At 40.8% G+C, this 19,212-nt stretch overlaps 1 protein-coding gene across 4 annotated transcripts in view; it reads left to right on the forward strand.

The window, feature by feature from the left end:
• Positions 1-19,212, forward strand: part of IL1RAPL2 (interleukin 1 receptor accessory protein like 2) — a 544,020-nt gene that overhangs the window by 386,667 nt on the left and 138,141 nt on the right. For all 4 annotated transcript variants that reach the window (XM_037909234.2, XM_043522683.1, XM_043522684.1 and 1 more), the window contains one exon: positions 15,971-16,045. In XM_037909234.2, the coding sequence (XP_037765162.1) occupies positions 15,971-16,045 (75 nt within the window). The remainder of the gene's footprint in view (positions 1-15,970; positions 16,046-19,212) is intronic.

Raw genomic sequence — 19,212 nt, forward strand, 5'->3', positions numbered from 1 at the left:
CTTGTCTGACAGAACAGTGCTCCCTGTAGCTCCTTCATTTTATGCCACTTCAATAAGGAAGACCTGTTGTGTATTTCAAGGGGAAACATTGCAGGACCATCCTGCAGTTACTGTAGAGGGAGGAGTCTTACACCTTGCCTCGAAGATGGCAAAACTGTTATCACCAGCATAAGGAGGTCCAACGAGACTGCATAAGGTTCCACCTAGAATGCTCTGGGCCAAACCCTCTAGCATTTTAATCTGAGCTCCATCAGTCACAACGTCCTCGTTGATGGCAGCATGTGTGATGGGTCATGGAGCAAAAGACAGTCTGAGGTAGCCAGAGCAACTGTCTATTTAGGTTTTTACAAAGTCGATCCTCACTGTGGTATCTGCATGCCTAGGTTTCTTTACATATAAGGGCTGTAATGCCAGGCTTATGCTGATTTCCTAATAGAGACTGCTTGTACTAGGTTCCTTTTACCTCACATTTGCATGTTATAGCCTAGAGGAAAGGAAAGTTGATGCTGATTTATTAACACAGGTGCTGGTAGTATTTTCATTTATTATTTATTTTAATGATGGAATCCTGTAGTTGGGGAATGTTTTGAAGGGCTTTTTTTTTTTGGCGGGGGGGGGGAGTTGTGTGCTTTTCTTTTTTGTTTGCTTTGCTTGATTTAAAAATTATCTTAATCCGTTTGGAACGGTAGGAAGAAATATGTTTAAGAATTAAATCCTTATGAACAGACATGTGAAGTGGGACTTTTGAAGCCTGTGGGAGTTTAAATCTTATATTTCTGGGGATTTTGAAGATGGGCTTCCCACAGCATCTGCTTTATATAGTATAGCTCAGGCCCAAGCGCACTGTGGTATAGATACAATCCATCACTAACCTGGCTGTCAAGTTTCTTTTCGACACCCGTGGTATGTGGACAGCACATTTAGTGATTCAACAGTCTTCACCTCTAGTATTCTTTCTTTGTTCACATCTCTAACTTTTATCTTCTGTTTTATAATCACCTTAGCTTCTTATAGGTGATTCCCTGTGAAATCAATTTGTTCCTCCTTTAAAATATGCTACACAGAAATGTATCAGTTCACACACTGCTATGCAGAGATGCACAAGTGTACACTGAAGCAACACCTTGACCAAGAGTTCTTACAAGCAGCTTAATGTGCAACCTTAGGTCACTTTCCCATTCTGAGGCTTGCTGATGGTTCTTTGCATCTGTAATGCGTGTTAGACTTTTTCAATACATTGGTCTTAAAGCATTATGTATTTATTGTTGTGTAAAACCTCCTGCAGGACTTGTGCATTGGGGTGAATTTAGGATCATAGTAATTTATTTAGAACTTATTATATCATAGCTTTTTAGTTCACCTTAGTATCTCTCCCTCAGAAAGAATGTTTGCTAGATGTTTGGTTTGCTTTTCTTGTAAGATGTTATGAACACAGAATTGCCACACCAGATATGACTACTGATCCATCTTGTATCCTGACTCTGACAATGGCCAATACCTGATTCTTCATAGAATGGCAAAAGAGAGAGGAGGGGAACCACACCACCATACTGAAAAACTATGGATAAATGAGGCCAGAACTGAAGTTTCCTCTCATTCCTGACCATGTTGGTTTATGCCAGGAAGGGTGAAAGTTTACATCTCTGATCCTTTTTAAAATCATATTTGAGAATTATCCATAGAAATACCAAATAATTTTTTGGGATCCTACTAATCCCTTGGCCTCAAAGACACCTTGTGTCAATGAGTTCCACAAGGTAAATATCTGCTCTACTTTTTAAAAAAGTATTTCCTTTTATCAGCTTCACATCTGTTGGTTTTCAGTTTCCTTGAATGCCCACTTGATCTTGTATTAATACATGGTAAATAGCGCTTACTGATTTATCTTCTCTATATAATTGGATACTTTGCATGGTTCCATCATGCCCACTCTTCTCTGTCTTCTCTCTAATCCATCCTAACCCAATATTATTGTTTCTGCCCTCTTTTGTCTTGGCAATGCTATAGGTGTGCAATGAATAAGACAACTCAAGGCTTGTGCAAGGGAAAAAGAGAAGAGCCAAAATAACAGTAAAGCTATCTGAATATATTTAGCAGCTTTTCAGGGAAAACGAAAGAGAGAACCTAAATAAATATTGCATGAACTTTTATGAAAAGGTTCTCCTTGTCAAATACTCTAATACTTGTAATCATTTTGGTCAGCCATCTCAGGCAGGGTCTTAATCCAAAAAAAGCATCAAAATTAATAGGCTGTATGGGAAAAAAGTGTCTGCGCATTAAACCCCCACAGAGAGAAATCAATTAGCAAGCAATGATCATAACAGAGGTGTCTGTATTTCTCTCTTGTGAATGTTGTTAATATGTAAAACTTTCAAATGAAATTCCACATAAAAATGATTTGAGATATACAGGCTTTGAAATTCTGGCGGTCTTGCTGAACATCAAAGAAAGCTGTGCTGTTAGTCTGTGCAACAACTAATTATATCCAAAGTACAATTTGGAGGGCATCCACTGCCTTGGAGACTAAAAGTAAAATGTATTTTTTAATGTAGATTCTCAGTAGCTACGCTACACCTTCCTTCCTGGAAAATCTTGTGTTGGAGGTCGCATAATATTTTCACTATTCTATGACAGTTGCAGGGACAGTTTCTAATTTTTTCAAACTCATTTCATAATGTGGCTAAATAACCTGGGGCGGAGAAAACAATTAGGCCCTGCTCCCGATGACACTGAAATCAAAGGCAAAGCTCACACTGAAGGCAGTGCTACGCGATCAAGCAGCATGGGGGGAAATGTAGCCCTTTGCAGACCACCTGTGTACAAAGGAAGGATAGTTTTGAGATTGGGGGCTGGTCTGGGGCTCAGGAGGTCTGAGTTGAATTCCTGACTCTGCCACCTTGGGCAAGTCACTTAATCTCTCCACTATAAAATGGGAATAATAGAACGTTTCCTTTCTCCCGTCCTTCATCAGTCTGTGTATTTTAAGTTCTTTGGGGCAGGGACTGTCTCTTAGTTTGTGTATGTGGAATGGGGCCCTGATTTTAGAGACACAACTATAGCATTTATCACACCATTTTCCCCCCTATATAAATTTGAAAAAGAAGCAATAGCCGCAGATTCTCTGAGGACAGTCAGTGGACTTCCTTATCTCTGGTATAATTATTATGTTGGCTGTAGATCAGTGATTCCCAATGACAGAGAACTAACAAGTCACATGATGCTAATTCTCCTTGTTTCCAGCTGGGAGAAACAGAACAGATGTGATCGGGGGGGGGGAGGGGGGGGATGAAATGGCGAGCTAGAGTAACACAGGGTGATAGATATATATATTTTTAAAGGCCCAAAGTATGATTGTATTATAGACCACTAAAATACATTATTACTGTTGCTGTTGTTGCCAAAGAGATGTAACACAATTGCAAATGAAAGGGGCTGGTCTGCAGGGGAGATGGTTCTATTAACATATGGCCCGCTCTGTGAAAAGGTTTGGGAGCTCCCACTGGTGATCCCACCTGGCCATCCATCTGCAGTGGCTGCTCCAAAGGATTTGCATGGCTGCAGGTGGCACAGCTGAAAACCATGACTGATATTTCAATTCTCTCTGTGTGCAATTCACCCCTGTGTAGAAGGCCAGCACAAGGTCTATGAACCACTTAAATCCACTTTAAATCAGGTGTAAGTGGGATTTGAGTGATGTATAGGCTTTGTGCTGATCCTCTGCATAGTGCTGAATTTCATCCTTTGGGAAGAAAAGTGGATCAGGATGATAGACTCTACAAGCCACAGTTTTTCTGAGAAGAAAAACCAGAGATGTGCATAATAATGTTAATCATCTCAGATTATTTAGTATTCAACTGTCTTCCCCTGGCCAAAATAACTCCATCACAATATATTATATATATTTAATATAAGATTTTTAGTTTAAATGAATAATGAATTGGCTTGAGTTCTTTGAAAATAACACATTAAACCCCACTCTGTAGCTAATAAGTCTTGTCACTGGGATTCCATTTCAGTGGAGGAGTGCACTGTGCATGAGTAGTCTGATTGGTCATGGAATATTAATTGGTTGTGGACTGCAGACTTTGGTGCGGTGCCTTCTGGTTGACAAGAATGATAGCTTTCATTTGCATGCAAAAGCACCAGCTGTCCCTTCAAGATGGATGATGGGACCCCGCTTCATCCATCACTATTCTTTACTTTTTTATAAGATGAAAAGGCAAAAAAAATTAAGAAACCTGAAAGATAAAATGTGCTCTGCAGATCTCCTTGAAATGAAGGGTAACTTCAAGCATCTTCTCTCCACTCCAGTCCAAGAGATGAAATGGGGTGGTTTCCTTTGTGTGGAATGTATGTTTGGTTCATTTAAATAAAGTGTGCTCTTGATTGAGATTTTAATTAATTGTACTGGGGGGGAAACCAATATCCTTTTTAATACCAATTTGTTATGCTCTTTTCTCCACCGCATAGGAAATCTTACCCTTTTTTCATATAAGAAGGATGCACAATCCAAATTTTTATTTCACTAAGTGAATATGCAGAATGTGATCCAATATGAGAACTTTAAAAAGTTAGCAGGAAGAAAGGTGCGTCAGCAATGTAAGAGAGAGATAATTACATACCGTTCTGTTAGCGTAATAAGAACCCTGCCATTACTGAACATACATTCTTCCAGCACCCACCCTCCAATGCACATTATGACAGCACCTCTATTAATCCTTTAGCATCAAACACATTAGTGTGTCACATCAGGAAATCCAGATTCCCTGCTGCTGCTATTATTATTGAACATGTATAATAATTACATTATTACTTTTACTTTTCTATGGAGGAAATGGCCATTATTGCCAAAAAGATCTGACACAATTGCAAATGAAAGGGGGTGGCGCTGTACCAATATATGGGAGATGGCAGTCTCTGCCCCAAACAGTTCACAATCTACAGTGTTAATCTTTCCAGGTTATCTCCCCAGAGACCGCCCAAACCATATTTCATCATGTACATGCCACAAAAATCCCACCATTTATTTTTCCAGTGCACTACAAAACTTGGTTGCCTCCTAAATGGGTAACAAAAGACCTAGTTGAGTCATGCAGCAGAAGCTGCAACCTGGAAGATCTAACTTGCCAAGGTAGTTACTTATACACTTTTTTCTTAGTTTTTTTCACAACACAAATAAAGCGCCTCTAGTATCTGAAGGGAGTTGACTGTGCTGCCATTCTTCCCTTTTATTCAGGGCACAAAACCACCCAGATAGCTGCTCAGGTGCCATGGTGACAGTAGGTAGGAAGATTAGGAGATGAGATCCTTGTTCCGTGGTGGTTCTCACCCAAAATGCCACGCTGTACAATTCAGAATTGTGCAGTAAATTCAACCCTCAGCTGCTCTTGCTGCTTTTCAAGTTAAACCACATCTTAGAGCAGGCTTTGGAACATCCTAGTTTGAAGTAGGGGTGCTGGGTGCTGCTCTGGTCCTGCCAGTGGCAGAAGCTATCGGGACATCAGGAAAAGGCAGCTGCGGCTGGCTGCCTGTTTGGACTGTGTACAGCAGAACCTCAGAGTTCGGACACCTCGGGAATGGAGGTTTTCTGAAACTCTGAACAAAGTGCAGTTCAGGCTTCAGCTCCAGCCACTGACACTCCAGGCCAGGCTCCAGCAACAGCTGGCCAGCAGCTTCCTTGCAGGCAGTTTATTCCCCAGGGCAGACTGAGTTTGCAAGCGGGAGAGGGTGAAAACAGTGCATGCCCCTCCCAGCCGGGGTGGAGGGGTGAAAGCGGTGCAGACCCCAGCGCTGCTCCTGCTCTGACAGCTCTGGGAGCCTAGGGCTGGCAGCACCAGCGTCTTCACCTCCTAGCTGTAAGTGGCTGCCCCGCCTGTGGAGGTGGGGGTAGGGGTTGGGACAGGCAACCCAGATATGCCTACCTTTTTTTTTTGGTCTCCACTGCTTCCTGATTGGTTATTTCTAGTTTCACATGATGTCCGGTTTCCCGGCGAATTCGTAACTCTGGTGTTTGTATCTTTGAGGTTCTACTGGATGTGGAGACAAGGGGCTCACTGCCAGTTGCACCCTTTTTTCCGTGCCAGCGATGCAGTCTCTTCAACAGGCAAAAGTTCCAAGCCATTGAGGGTTTTATAGGTTAATACCAATACTTACCAGTCACTGACCAAAAGCATTGGTATGCCACAAAAACGCCTCCCTTGATCTGCACTTCAGTGGATGTGAACGGCATCTTTCTTAAACCTGTTGCCACATCCCCGTCTTATTTACTAAGAGTCTGTAAGAAGATCCATTTATTTACTGTTGACGTCGTCCTGTTAATGCTATCTACAATCCTCTCCTCAGAGGTGTAGCAAGGAAATAATTGTAATGTAGATTCTGCCCAAACTCTGAAAGCAAGTTCGTGTGCCTGCTTTTAGATAAAGTCAGCGGGAGGTGGTCACGTGGGTTCTGGCACGTACAGTGGTTGCTGTGTTCTTTAGCTCTATCATCCCAGGAGATGTATGTCCTACCTGAGTAAATAATACCAATGTTATAGAACTTTGTCACAGGACAATGATGTCTGGCTTCCAGGCAAATGCTGAGACATTTACTGAAATTAAGAGTTAGATGTTTATTTTCAAAGCTGGATACATCTATCCTTTGGCAATACTGTATTACAATGACTTTATTTCTGTTACAGCAGAAGACTGTTGCGCGTCTAATCCCGCGGTCAGATTGCTATGACTGTGGTATATGGCAACAAAACATTCCAGTTCTGAGTAACTGCATTGTGACTGACTTGTAGAAGAGACTCACTGTGGCTAATCAGAGAACAGTGCCTGCATCTAGACACAGCTTCACAGAGCAATATTTGTATGAATGGGCTGTTTACTTGATTCTCCACTGCCTCTCACCTTGTGTGGTAATTCACATCGGTGCCAAGAATGTAAAATGCTACCGTTTTGATTTGGTAACGTAACTACTGGTCGTGCCTGTGTTACCAGCCCAATCTGTGGTTGGTTAGTTAGTACCCATTATGCCTCTGGCGTCTCGGGCAGCGACAAAACTCCTCCATTCCTGTCTGTTTCTGGCAAGTCTTCCAATGGTTCCCTGTGGAGGGGATATCTGTTACAGCCAGAGCTAGCATGCTTTGGTTCTTTAGAACAAGCTGCAGTAGTTCATGCTTTTTAGCTCCGGCGGTCCTGGTTCAAATTCCAGATATGTCAGGCAACAAGTTAGCTGTCCTGGGAGCATTGTCCCCCGACACTGCACTTGGCACTTATGCATAAGTGCCAAATTACAACATACAATACAAAGCAGCGGAGAATCGGGTCTGAAATGGATTATTGTTTCAGTCATGAAGAAATCTGCTGGCACATGGTGGGATTTTCAACGGAGCCTAAGGGAATTAGGTGCACATTTTCCAAGTGGTATAATGCTGTGCTTCACTTAGCAACAGGTGACATCTTGTTAGCACACTGATGTATCATTTTGTACGTAGTTCCATATTCATCTACGGTATGAATGTTATAACGTCACTGCCAAGACTTTAGATGCCAGAATAGAGCGAAGCCATGTGTATTTGACCAAGGAGTGAACAAAAGATTGATTTGGGGTATGAGTTAGTTTCCTATCAAGGATTTGGCATGCCATTATTTTCTCCAGAGGATGCTATTCAGACAGACCAGATCTGCTGTCAGAAGGTATTCCAGATTCTTGACTGAATGGTAACGGGTGCTTTATGTTAATTAATGGTGGGAAAGTGCCAGGTCCCTTGATTTAAGGAAGCTGGCATTTAATTGTCTCCTAGAAGAAATGAAGCATTTTTCTCTTGCTTCCCCTCATTCTGCCACATATCCAGATAATTTATCCTTTCTTCATTTTCAATTACATTTACAAATACTCATCTCAGCAGAAGCCTTCATGGCAATACAATGGACTGCCAAATGTATTTATTGGTGTTCATCACATCTATCAGTAGAAATCAGCAGCAGCAGTAAAGGGGGTGAGGGGGGGCAAGATCTGAGCAGTTCCCATCCCAATGAAAAATTCCTTCCTTTAAATACATTTTTAGAAACCTTTGTTCTACAAAGTACTCCATTAAGTCATTTCCAGTATGGGGGCCTTCAAGTCTTAAGCAGCTAGATCTCAAAGGATGAGTGTCATTCTGTTTGCACGCTGTTTCTACGCTGGCATACCTTCACTGACTTTCGCAGAGAGATTCCTGATTTACACGGACATAAATGAGAGCACAATCAGGCCCTACACCCTGAATTTGCTCATTTTAAACACAAAATAAAACCCAGATTGTGCCAGATAATTAATTGCTAGATAGTTGACATTTAATTGATTCTGATGCAATATGACTTTTCTTTGCAATGTTTTTCTTTGAACTACATCAGATTCAATTTGTCCAGGTTTAGGAAAGGATGGCTCTTCCTTACCAATTCAGCGAACAGTTTCATAAGGATGACTGTAACCTAAGCTCTTCCAGACAGGAGAAATGTTATGTGTTCAACAAAGTTGTCTCTTATACACGTGTGCTTATGGTTCTGTATAAATAATAGCTTAGCATTAGTACTTATGGAGGAATTTCTACATAATTGAATGGACTCCACACTAATTTAATAGGGAAATTAAACACTTCCAGTAAAGTCAGTGTTTGTGGAAAGTGCCTCCCTTGCTGATCTAAACAATGCTTTATAATGTCCTGGAAGGTTGGCACGGGGCCTACTCTGGGGTATGTGGATTCAGTCTATTTAGCCCAGAGCCATCCTCCCTAGCAAATGTTTTTTTGTACTTGCTTCTGAAAAAAACTGTTATTGGAGCATTTGTAAAGGTCCCCTCCAATTCCTGTCTGGACTGCTGTCCGATATCGCTCCTTACTAAACCAGCTGAATATTGGTATTAATATCTAAGGGGGAATTTCCCCATCAGTGAGACCCATTATATACTTGGAACCTATAATATGTGTCTCAACTTCCTAGGGTCACCGTTTCCTGAAAGGCCTGCTCCAATCGTTGTTTCGCCTTTCTTCTCACTGTTGCACCATGTGGCTCCAGTTAATTGGCCTCTCTTGAAATTTGCCTGTCTCCTTTTCTAAAGCACAGTCCCCCTCTCATGGTAGAGCTGTACTTGAGAATAGGTTTGTGAGGAGGAAAGTTGTCCGCTTCAGGCTGAATCATACTATTGCAGCAGTTCTGTGTTGCACTGATTGACTTTGAGTAGATGTCACTTTTACATTATCTGAATAGTGTGATATTGAGAAAATAATCCCTCTCAATATGGATGAAGGAATGAGACACCAGGGATCATTGTTTTTATGACCAATTATGGTAGAAAAGAAGTAGTGTGAAGAAAAGGCTCATGACTACCTATAAATCAAATGGACTATTAGAAGGACCCCATTCTCTGTACCCTCTGTCCAGCTGTTCACTGTATCCATTGAAATACTAATCCAAAATTTTCAAATCCTCTTTATTTTAGCACTTCCCATCTGAGTGTCCTGCTTTACAGTCAGTAAAGAAATTGACCTATCTCTGTGCAGTTATTACTATTTATTTGTATTACAGGAGAGACTAGAGGCCTCAGTTGAGCTCAAGGCTCCATTGCCTAGGCACAGTAAATACACATACAAAGTGGCTGCCCCAAAAAGCTTACAATCTAAATAGAAAAGACAGACAGTTATTTCCTTATACAGATGGGAGGCACAGGGAGATCAAGGAGTGAAATCCTGGATCTGCTGTAATCAGCAAGAGTTTTGCCATTGACTTCAACAGGGTCAGGTCTTTCCTCTAAGCTGTTTACTTGTGGTCTACACAGAAGTCTGGGGCACAGCCGGGAATTGAACTCAGACCTCCTGTATCCCAGCCCAGTGGGACTCTCCTTTCTCCCAAAGAGAAATTCAGCTGGCTAAATATTATCATCCCCATATGACGATCACAGAGATTGTGACTTCCCAAAGCTCCCTGACTAATTAATTTGCAGAGCCAGGAACAAAGCCTATATCTCCTGCCTGTTGGTCCAGTGCTTGACTGTGCTCCATCTCTGACGACAACATGTTTTGTGGCCATAAGAAAAGAATTAAGAGTTGATTGCATAAAGTGAAGGAAACAGGAAATAAAAATAACCTTGGCTCCCAAGAAGGATCGCATCATGCAAGGTTTCTGCAAGCTATGCAAAAAGTTATACCTATAGAATCATAGGACTAGAAGGGACCTCGAGAGGTCATCTAGTCCAGTCCCCTGCATTCATGGCAGGACTAAGTATTATACCTATGTGCAGCTTTGTGCAAGAGATACTCAGGCCTCTAAAGAAGAATCCTGTGTCATGTACCATTGAAATCATACTTGAGTTTATTATTATTTAAAAGTCTAAGTGTTGCTATCAAACAGGAGTGAAAATAAATATGGGAGGAAACAGCACTTCAAACCACCTCCTAGTAAGCAAACAACTAAACAGCCTTGGGTCATGTCCACCAAACTCTGAGGGAAGACAGACACATTATCAGGTGCCTCTGGGTAAAGAAATTTGCTTCCAGAGCTTGACATCGGGCACCTGTGACTTTAAGCTAGGCCCGTGGTAGTGTCAATGGTGAGTTGACTGTGCCATCAAGAAAGGACACTCCAATCAACCCTCATCCTCATTGCTCATTATACATTGTAGAACCGATATTTGCATAAACGATTTCAGGGAAAATAATCCTGTCTTATTCTCAGGATGAAATTTCAGAATGTTAAGTAAAGGCAAATGAACTCCTTAATTTGTGTGCTGTCTTACCAGAGATAGCATCTCACTAAAGGAGAACCATATGGCCCTATGAATGTATGCATCTGGGAATTATACTATATTCATTGCAATGTCTTTACCATAAATGATGTTGCCCCGGGCGACCCCGGAGTATGTGACATTCATAGGGGGTTACGAAGGTAGAGGCAGTACTACCCAAGCTCCTCCAGTGACAATTAATGAGGGTTATCTTCATACTTTTTGACAGAGGAATAGGAGTAAGTTGAATAGCAGTATGCTTAATAAAAGGAAGCATGTTTGGCATGCATATAGTTGGTTTACATAAAGTGGATTGGTGGGAGTCGTAGGAAGGATTGCATGAAAGCACAAAATACTCTGTGGTACATTAAAGACATGTTGGTTTATTAAGTGCCCTGACTTTTTTGTTTCCCTTTTAAGAAATGATCGAAATCAAAGCAGCTTTCCTCTATAAAGCTGTTGAGGGAATTAAAGAAATTGCTCATAGAGTGAGGTATATCTGAAATGAGGAAGTGGTGTTTATGGACTTGTGTCAGGAGCAGAGATCATAAACTTTAAATGAGAATTCCTTGCAGCCAAGGAAATGTTGTACTATCTTACTGGTTGAAAAAGACTAAAAGCAATTTTCAAAGGTCAAATCTAAATGAGACTAGATCTTCAGTTCTGTAGACACTTGCAACATGTAAGAGCCAGCATTCCTCCACATTTTATTCTGAAAATCCCTTTTGGCCACTTCAGTGCCTACAGAAAGCTAAGTCTGACACATTTCTGGTTCATTATAATGATTATCCTCTCAGAGCAATATGGAAAACCACAACAGTTTAAATACGTAACCCACATGAGCACATTAAACCAGGATTCAGAGACGCTGCAACTTTAACTTAGCAAGAAAAAGAGAAGCTCAACTCATTCCAGTGGGGGCGGGGGAAGAAGAGAGGGATGAGTGAACGTAAAATAAAACAAAGCCAAAACACATTGGAACAGCATGTGTGCAACTAGAACAGTGAATGTACTCAAAAGCCTATGGTGCACAGGAAGTTAAAACGCCATTTGGTAGCAGAGATGAAAAGCACTAATGGAAGGGAAGCCTAAAGGTAGAAATGCAAGCTAGAAAACCCACACAGAAACTAAATGAGGATAATAGACAAAATGGAGACAACTAGTAACACTATTCTCAAAATATAAGGGGGTAAATTCAACCATGGTGTAAATCCATTGATTTCAATAGATTGATACCAGCAATGAAAATCGCCCGATGGATCACATTCTGAGGTCACGTAAATTACCCCTTGGACATAAATCAGTCAAAATATGCTAATAAATGTCAATTTAGTCTGACTTTTTTTTCCAGAGGGCAAAATAAAATATAGAGTGAGAAATTAGCCATCGCTCTGCACCTAGGCCTCAATTCTGCGAGTGCTCAGAAACTGGCAGGATCAAATCCTTAAGGCCTGTACCAAAGTGTCATTGAAGCCATGAGCTTTGCACTGACTTCAGTGGGCTTTGGAACAAGACCTTCTAGAGACTGCAACCAAAAACAGCTTCTCTTTGACTCCTGTTACTTTGACACTGAATATACTTGGTGCTACAGACTTTCAGGCACAGGCCAACAGGTTGGTGTGGGAGTGAGGGGGAACCATTCCTCCTGGGTAACAATGTATTTGCTAGGGTACTCTGAGAATGATCATTGTTTTCAGAGGCTGGTGACCTTCTGCACCTGAAGTGCTGTTGTATTCTTCCTATTCCTTTAACAATTGCTTCCTTCTGCCTCTTTCCAGTGCATCTACCTAGCACGAACAGGAACCAATATAGAAACTAAACCAAAAGTGCAGAAAAACAATTTTATCAGCTTGTGTCTCTAGTGATGAGGTACCCTCCCAGCAAATGCTAGGGAGCACATCTAATCTTTATAGTAAACTAAGGGACACCAGCAGAGAATTTCACAAAAGGATTTTTTTATGATTGATAGCAGATTACATTTCATTTTATGTACTTCTGGGTCAGTGGTTCTTAACTGTTTCTAACTTATTATTTATTGACAATTTCAAGAGAGGAATTGAAGTATAAGAAGAGAGGAAATCCTAACAATCACTGAATGAAAAATATAGCGCCTGCAGTGGGAAAGTATTGTCTGCCACCTCTCTTACAACACAATTACCTATCATTGTCCTCTTCTCCTGCACTTCTATTTATCTGTATAGCTAAGCGATTTGGAGGCTGCTCTACCTGAGTGTTAGGAAACCATTTAGCTCATAGCGTGGGGCCTACCATGAAAGCTGGGTGAAACTTTTTGTGCACAATCTTTTTGTGCCCCCCTCCCCTCCCCAAAAATGCAGATTCAGGTCAATCAAAACAACTAGCCAATTCAGGTCAATTTCAGTGAATTCTTGTGGTAAAAACAAATTTGTTTTGGAAACATCTAAATATTTCAATTCAGTGACTCTTCAGACCAATGGGGTTGGAGGGTGCTGAGCTCCATAGTGAAGGCACTCAGGATCTGGATCACAACCATTGTCTGTAGCTGTGCTTTCCACTGAAATACTCACAAAGACAGGCTGTGTTAGGAGGAGGCTTAAAAACCCTCTAGGGGGGAAAAAGCCTGTTTCTAATGACAATTGTATGGATGAACACCAGCACTGACTGTAGATGGCACCTCTGACATGCTTGCTCTGCCATGACACCATCTGTTTGGGAAGAATAAGTCATTCAGAGGGCAGGTAAATCCGAAGTGTTAATAGTCAGGATTGACATTCTATCTCTTTTTATTTTCATTCTGGAATTGGGCATGGAAATATATCTTCAGAAAGGGGGGAAATGTAAATTCCCATAAAAATGAAAAACCTAGGAACTATAAAAAGGACGGGGAGAGTCTAGGTCTCCTAACATACAGACGTTCTGTATTATTATTTATCAAAAATAAAATACAGGTACTGCTACCATGTGTTCTACACTTGCTGACTTCCCTATGTACCCTACAGTTCCATAAAGAAAAGCCACCTAATCTGTAATAGCAAATGTCTTTTTTACACACACACACACAAATAAATCTGTGTTACATTGACTAAATGATGCTTAAAGGTCCAGAGCCAAAGCCCATTAAAATCACTGGGAGTCTTTTCATTGATTTCAATGAACTTTGAATCAGGACCTATGGGCTCCAATCCTGCAAAACCATAGCCATGACAGCATAACCCCCTAGGGTAGACTCCACCTACACCAATGGAAGGGAAAGGAGTACTTGTGGCACCTTAGAGACTAACCAGTTTATTTGAGCATAAGCTTTCGTGAGCTACAGCTCACTTCATCAGATGCATACTGTGGAAAGTTTAGAAGATCTTATTATATACACACAAAGCATGAAAAAATACCTCCTCCCACCCCACTCTCCTGCTGGTAATAGCTTATCTAAAGTGATCACTCTCCTTACAATGTGTATGATAATCAAGTTGGGCCATTTCCAGCACAAATCCAGGTTTTCTCACCCCCCCCCCCACACAAACTCACTCTCCTGCTGGTAATAGCTTATCCAAAGTGACCACTCTCCTCACATTGTGTATGATAATCAAGGTGGGCCATTTCCAGCACAAATCCAGGGTTTAACAAGAACGTCTGGGGTGGGGGTGGGGGTGGGAAAAAACAAGGGGAAATAGGCTACCTTGCATAATGACTAAGCCACTCCCAGTCTCTATTCAAGCCTAAGTTAATTATATCCAATTTGCAAATGAATTCCAATTCAGCAGTTTCTCGCTGGAGTCTGGATTTGAAGTTTTTTTGTTGTAAAATAGCGACTTTCATGTCTGTAATCGCGTGACCAGAGAGATTGAAGTGTTCTCCGACTGGTTTATGAATGTTATAATTCGTGACATCTGATTTGTGTCCATTTACTCTTTTACATAGAGACTGTCCAGTTTGACCAATGTATGTGGCAGAAGGGCATTGCTGGCACATGATGGCATATATCACATTGGTGGATGTGCAGGTGAACGAGCCTCTGATAGTGTGGCTGATGTTATTAGGCCCTGTGATGTTGTCCCCTGAATAGATATGTGGGCACAGTTGGCAACGGGCTTTGTTGCAAGGATAGGTTCCTGGGTTAGTGGTTCTGTTGTGTGGTATGTGGTTGCTGGTGAGATAAGCTGTTACCAGCAGGAGAGTGAGTTTGGGGGGGGGGGGGTGAGAAAACCTGGATTTGTGCTGGAAATGGCCCAACTTGATTATCATACACATTGTAAGGAGAGTGATCACTTTAGATAAGCTATTACCAGCAGGAGAGTGGGGTGGGAGGAGGTATTTTTTCATGCTTTGTGTGTAATAATAAGATCTTCTAAACTTTCCACAGTATGCATCCGATGAAGTGAGCTGTAGCTCACGAAAGCTTATGCTCAGATAAATTGGTTAGACTCTAAGGTGCCACAAGTACTCCTTTTCTTTTTGCGAATACAGACTAACACGGCTGTTACTCTGAAACCAATGGAAGGGGTTTTCCTGTCTGTGTAGGAACACCACCTCCACAAACGACAGTTGCAATCTTTTTCATTGGCATAGCTGTGTCTACACACTGGGCGCTAGGTCGGCAGAGTTCCAGAAGTCAGATGTGTGGATTCTTTTCATACTGCTGACCAAGGTACAGTGCTTAATTTGTGCCAGGGCTTGCCAGGGCTAAGCCCCTCGGCACCTTTCGGCTTAGCACTTCATAGCCCTGGCACCTTTGGGCTTGCTGTATCAGTTATGAATGTAAAAAATTTGCTTGAGCCCCGGCACCTAATTGCTTACAAAGTAAGCGCTGCCAAGGTAGCTCTGTCAACCTAACTTTTAAGAATAGACCAAGTCTTAAGCGTCTACACCTGCGAGCAATCTAGTTCATTACACACTGGGAGTGGCATGTGTATTATACTTTACAAAATCAGGACCTAAAACACGTAAAGGAAATTCATTCTGTTCAGTTTATTGTTATCCAACAAAAAGAAGACGACGACATCACCAGAAAGGAGTCAATTTATTGTATCATATTTTAAAACATAACTGCTTCCACTGAATCAATGGGACACTAAGCCTGCTAGGAAATTGATACTGTATTGACAGCATAGCAGCCAAAGCAGCAACGTTGTGGAATAAATGTTTACACATCATCAAGTCTGCAAATACACAGTAACTTCTGTGTGACAGAATCTTCCTCTAATTGTAATTTGTCTCAATTTTTCCATTACTTGTTCTCATTTTCTAGCTTTGCTCACCGACAAACCTCCAAAACCATTGTTCCCCGTGGAGAATCAGCCGAGTGTCATAGATGTCCAGCTGGGTAAGTCCCCTTCTGGGAATAATAGAGCCTAAATATCAGTTCTGTTAACAGATGGGGAAAATTGAAAGGTTTATTGCCACTGTTATTACATGCAAATCAATTTGCTGCTTCTCATTTATAATGGTAGAATTTAAGGAAATGTGTTTGTATCGCTTCAAGGAAAGGCAATACTAATTGGTTACCCGGAGTATTAAATATGCAGGGCTGCCACTCTTTTGAGTGTATGATTGATAAATTAATGGATGCCTTCACTGGTGCCTGCACTGGTCAGTCAATGTTCACCGTGCATAGGAAACAAATGTTTTAACAAAATACAGAATGGCGATTCTTTAAAAGATAAAGGGAAAGAGTGCATTGTCTATTGAAAAGTTTCTTTGATTAAAATGTTTGTATTCTTTTCTCTGTCTCTTACATTTTCTTCTGCTAGCCTGAGTGTGTCTGAATCTGAATCAGCCACAGACCCCTGCAGTAATAGGAAGAAACTTTATAAGAGAGTTCTGCAAAGTGACCTTTTTGAGAGTAGTTAGCTGTGGGCCACATTGTTGCTGTGGGTAATAGTGGGATTTTGAAGTTCTGGTAGAAGTCTTGTCAGGTGGGAAACATTCCTTATGTTGAGGCATGGAATTGCAAATATTGTTGAGGATTGAAGTATGTGGGTTTAAGTTATAAAAGAAGCAATTGTTGTGACAGATTGTTTGCCTCATCATGCTTGAGTTATTTTCCATCTCCTATTGCCTTACTCTGCTCTGGCTCTAGGTTTACACTGGAACAAGACCACTGAATCCTGATTTACTCAATTATAAAAGAAAGTAGGATCATGGTTTGAGATTGTAAGATTATGTTGCACTGATACCAGTGTGATGGGGCCATACGTTTTTAATGTAAACCTACTGTTCTACGTCCCAATTCAATAAAGTTAACTTCAGGCTTGTGCTTAAGTGCATCCCTCTTCCACAAAGCACTTAAGCATGTGTTTAAGTCCCATCAAATGGAACTTCAGTCCTTGAATTGGATTGTCTGTTAAGTTGTGCACAATAATGTGAATCATTTTGACCTGAATTCATCTTAAACATTAGCTTCCAACAGTTTGTAAGGATTGATAGAGAGACAGCAACAGTGGATTCTGCCTAAAGTACCCAAATCCTGCCCCCAGATACGGATACTCCCATTATCTTCAGTCAGATTTGTGTGCATGTGTCTGATAGATTTTGATCCTTAGTGATGAAAACAAACACACACACACATACACAGGTTCAAAGGGCATCATCCAATGCTCACTGTAGTCACTGTGAAGACACCCACTGACATGGGCTTTGGATCATCCCAGCAAGCTGAATGCCAATTCAGTTCCATTAATTAAGCTCACAGATTTTACTTTTTTGAAAAAAAAAAAATCAGAATTAATGAATCCTTCGAGGTTAGTGAAATGTCCTCAAGTACATCAGTGAAACAAACTAATACAAAACACGCACATCCTTGTTTCCTATATTCTTATTGGATCTTCCTTTCTAACCTCAATTCCCCCCACCTCATCTTACATATCTAGCCCCTGCAGAATTTTTCTTTGACTGGTCCCCCATATAAAACTATTTTTTTCTACTAGTAAAAAGTGTTGCTACAAAAAAAAATCTCCTACCCCTGGGAGATATGTTGCAGTAATAGGATTTCAGAATATCTCTAGAGGGAAATAAAAGTCCTTGCATTTTTTTGTCCCATGGTATAATCCATTAGTTGTCCCCTAGGATCTAGGAATTGACATGCAGCACTTTCTTGCTGATGCAGTGATACATTTGGTTATTGTTCCTAAACTTTCATAATATGCTGAAAGATTAATGTTTACAAAAGAACAGTACCCTAAATATAGTTCAAAAACACTGAGTGGCGTTCTTCCAGCTGTACCCATCTGGATTTAACAGGCAAGGAGCTGGGAGTAGAGAATTCTCAGTGAGGGGTCCAGAGCTTCAGAACCTACCCCCCTACACACACACACACACACACACACGATGTGGAAGGGTTTGTTGACCTTCAGAGCACAACACATTTTTCTCTATACCACGGAGCTTGAAAGAGGCATTGGGTGGAGAGTTCTCGTGAGAGTTGGGGACAGGGGTGGGATAGCTGCTGGTTTTAATTTGTTTATTTGCCTGTCTTAAAATGTTGCTACACATACCAACAGTGTGTGTTCCTAATATATTTTTATTAGAAATCAACATAAATATTCTATTCAAAATCATCCTAATTTTACAGTGTCAGTAATCCCTGGAGATTAACCTGTTCATCCAATTTGTGTATGCCCTTTAAATAGTCAGGCAAATATTAAAATTCTTCTACGTACCAAAGAAACTACATTCACTCCATTAACGTGGCCACTTTAATAGAAAGACCAATTTAGCTTTTCATTGCCAAACGAATCTTTAGTTGTCTTCTCTCTGTAGGCACAGGAGAATAGCAGTTATTTATTTCCTATATCCTTAATAAAGCAACATTTACACAGGATTTGTTAAGAGCAGTCAGTGGCCTGACCACATACAACATCTTATGTGACCTAATTGCTAACTTCAGTACTCATGTCTTTGCTTTCTCTACTATAAGAAGATTCAAATGAAAGTGGGTTTGCATAGTTTTTATTGACAATAGATAAAAGAGTTCCTTCAGGCTTCAAATAAGCCCCAAAACATGTCTTGTTTCTTCTTAAGGAGTGTGATTTTTTTTCTTTTTCCATGCTTTGGAATTTGACAAAGATCAAAACAGCCCTATCAAGTTCAGCTGGAAGCAGAAACTACAAATTGCTACCCACTTGTTTTCTCTGTTTGTCTCTGCTGGAGAGAGTGAGCGAGCAAGACAGAGAGATGACAAGAGTACCAGAAAGCATCACAGAGGACTAGTGCGATAGTTCAAAACAATTTAATTATCCAAGACACTTTGCTAAACCAGACAATAATTTCAGCCCTTGATAAAACTAGAAGGGAAGTACAATAGATTGATTGAATTGCTTGCTTTGCTTGCTCATTTTCATCCAGAATTTTTATTTTAATATTCATAGGCATTATGGATTTTGGAAGGATTTGTGAATCACAATCTCATTATAGAATATGCAGCAGACTTAACCTTTCTATACACTTACATTATATTTTAAAGATTAGTTCTTCAAATACATGAGTTTCCTC

This window comes from Chelonia mydas, chromosome 9 (genome assembly GCF_015237465.2).
Source record: "Chelonia mydas isolate rCheMyd1 chromosome 9, rCheMyd1.pri.v2, whole genome shotgun sequence".
Taxonomy (NCBI): domain Eukaryota; kingdom Metazoa; phylum Chordata; order Testudines; family Cheloniidae; genus Chelonia; species Chelonia mydas.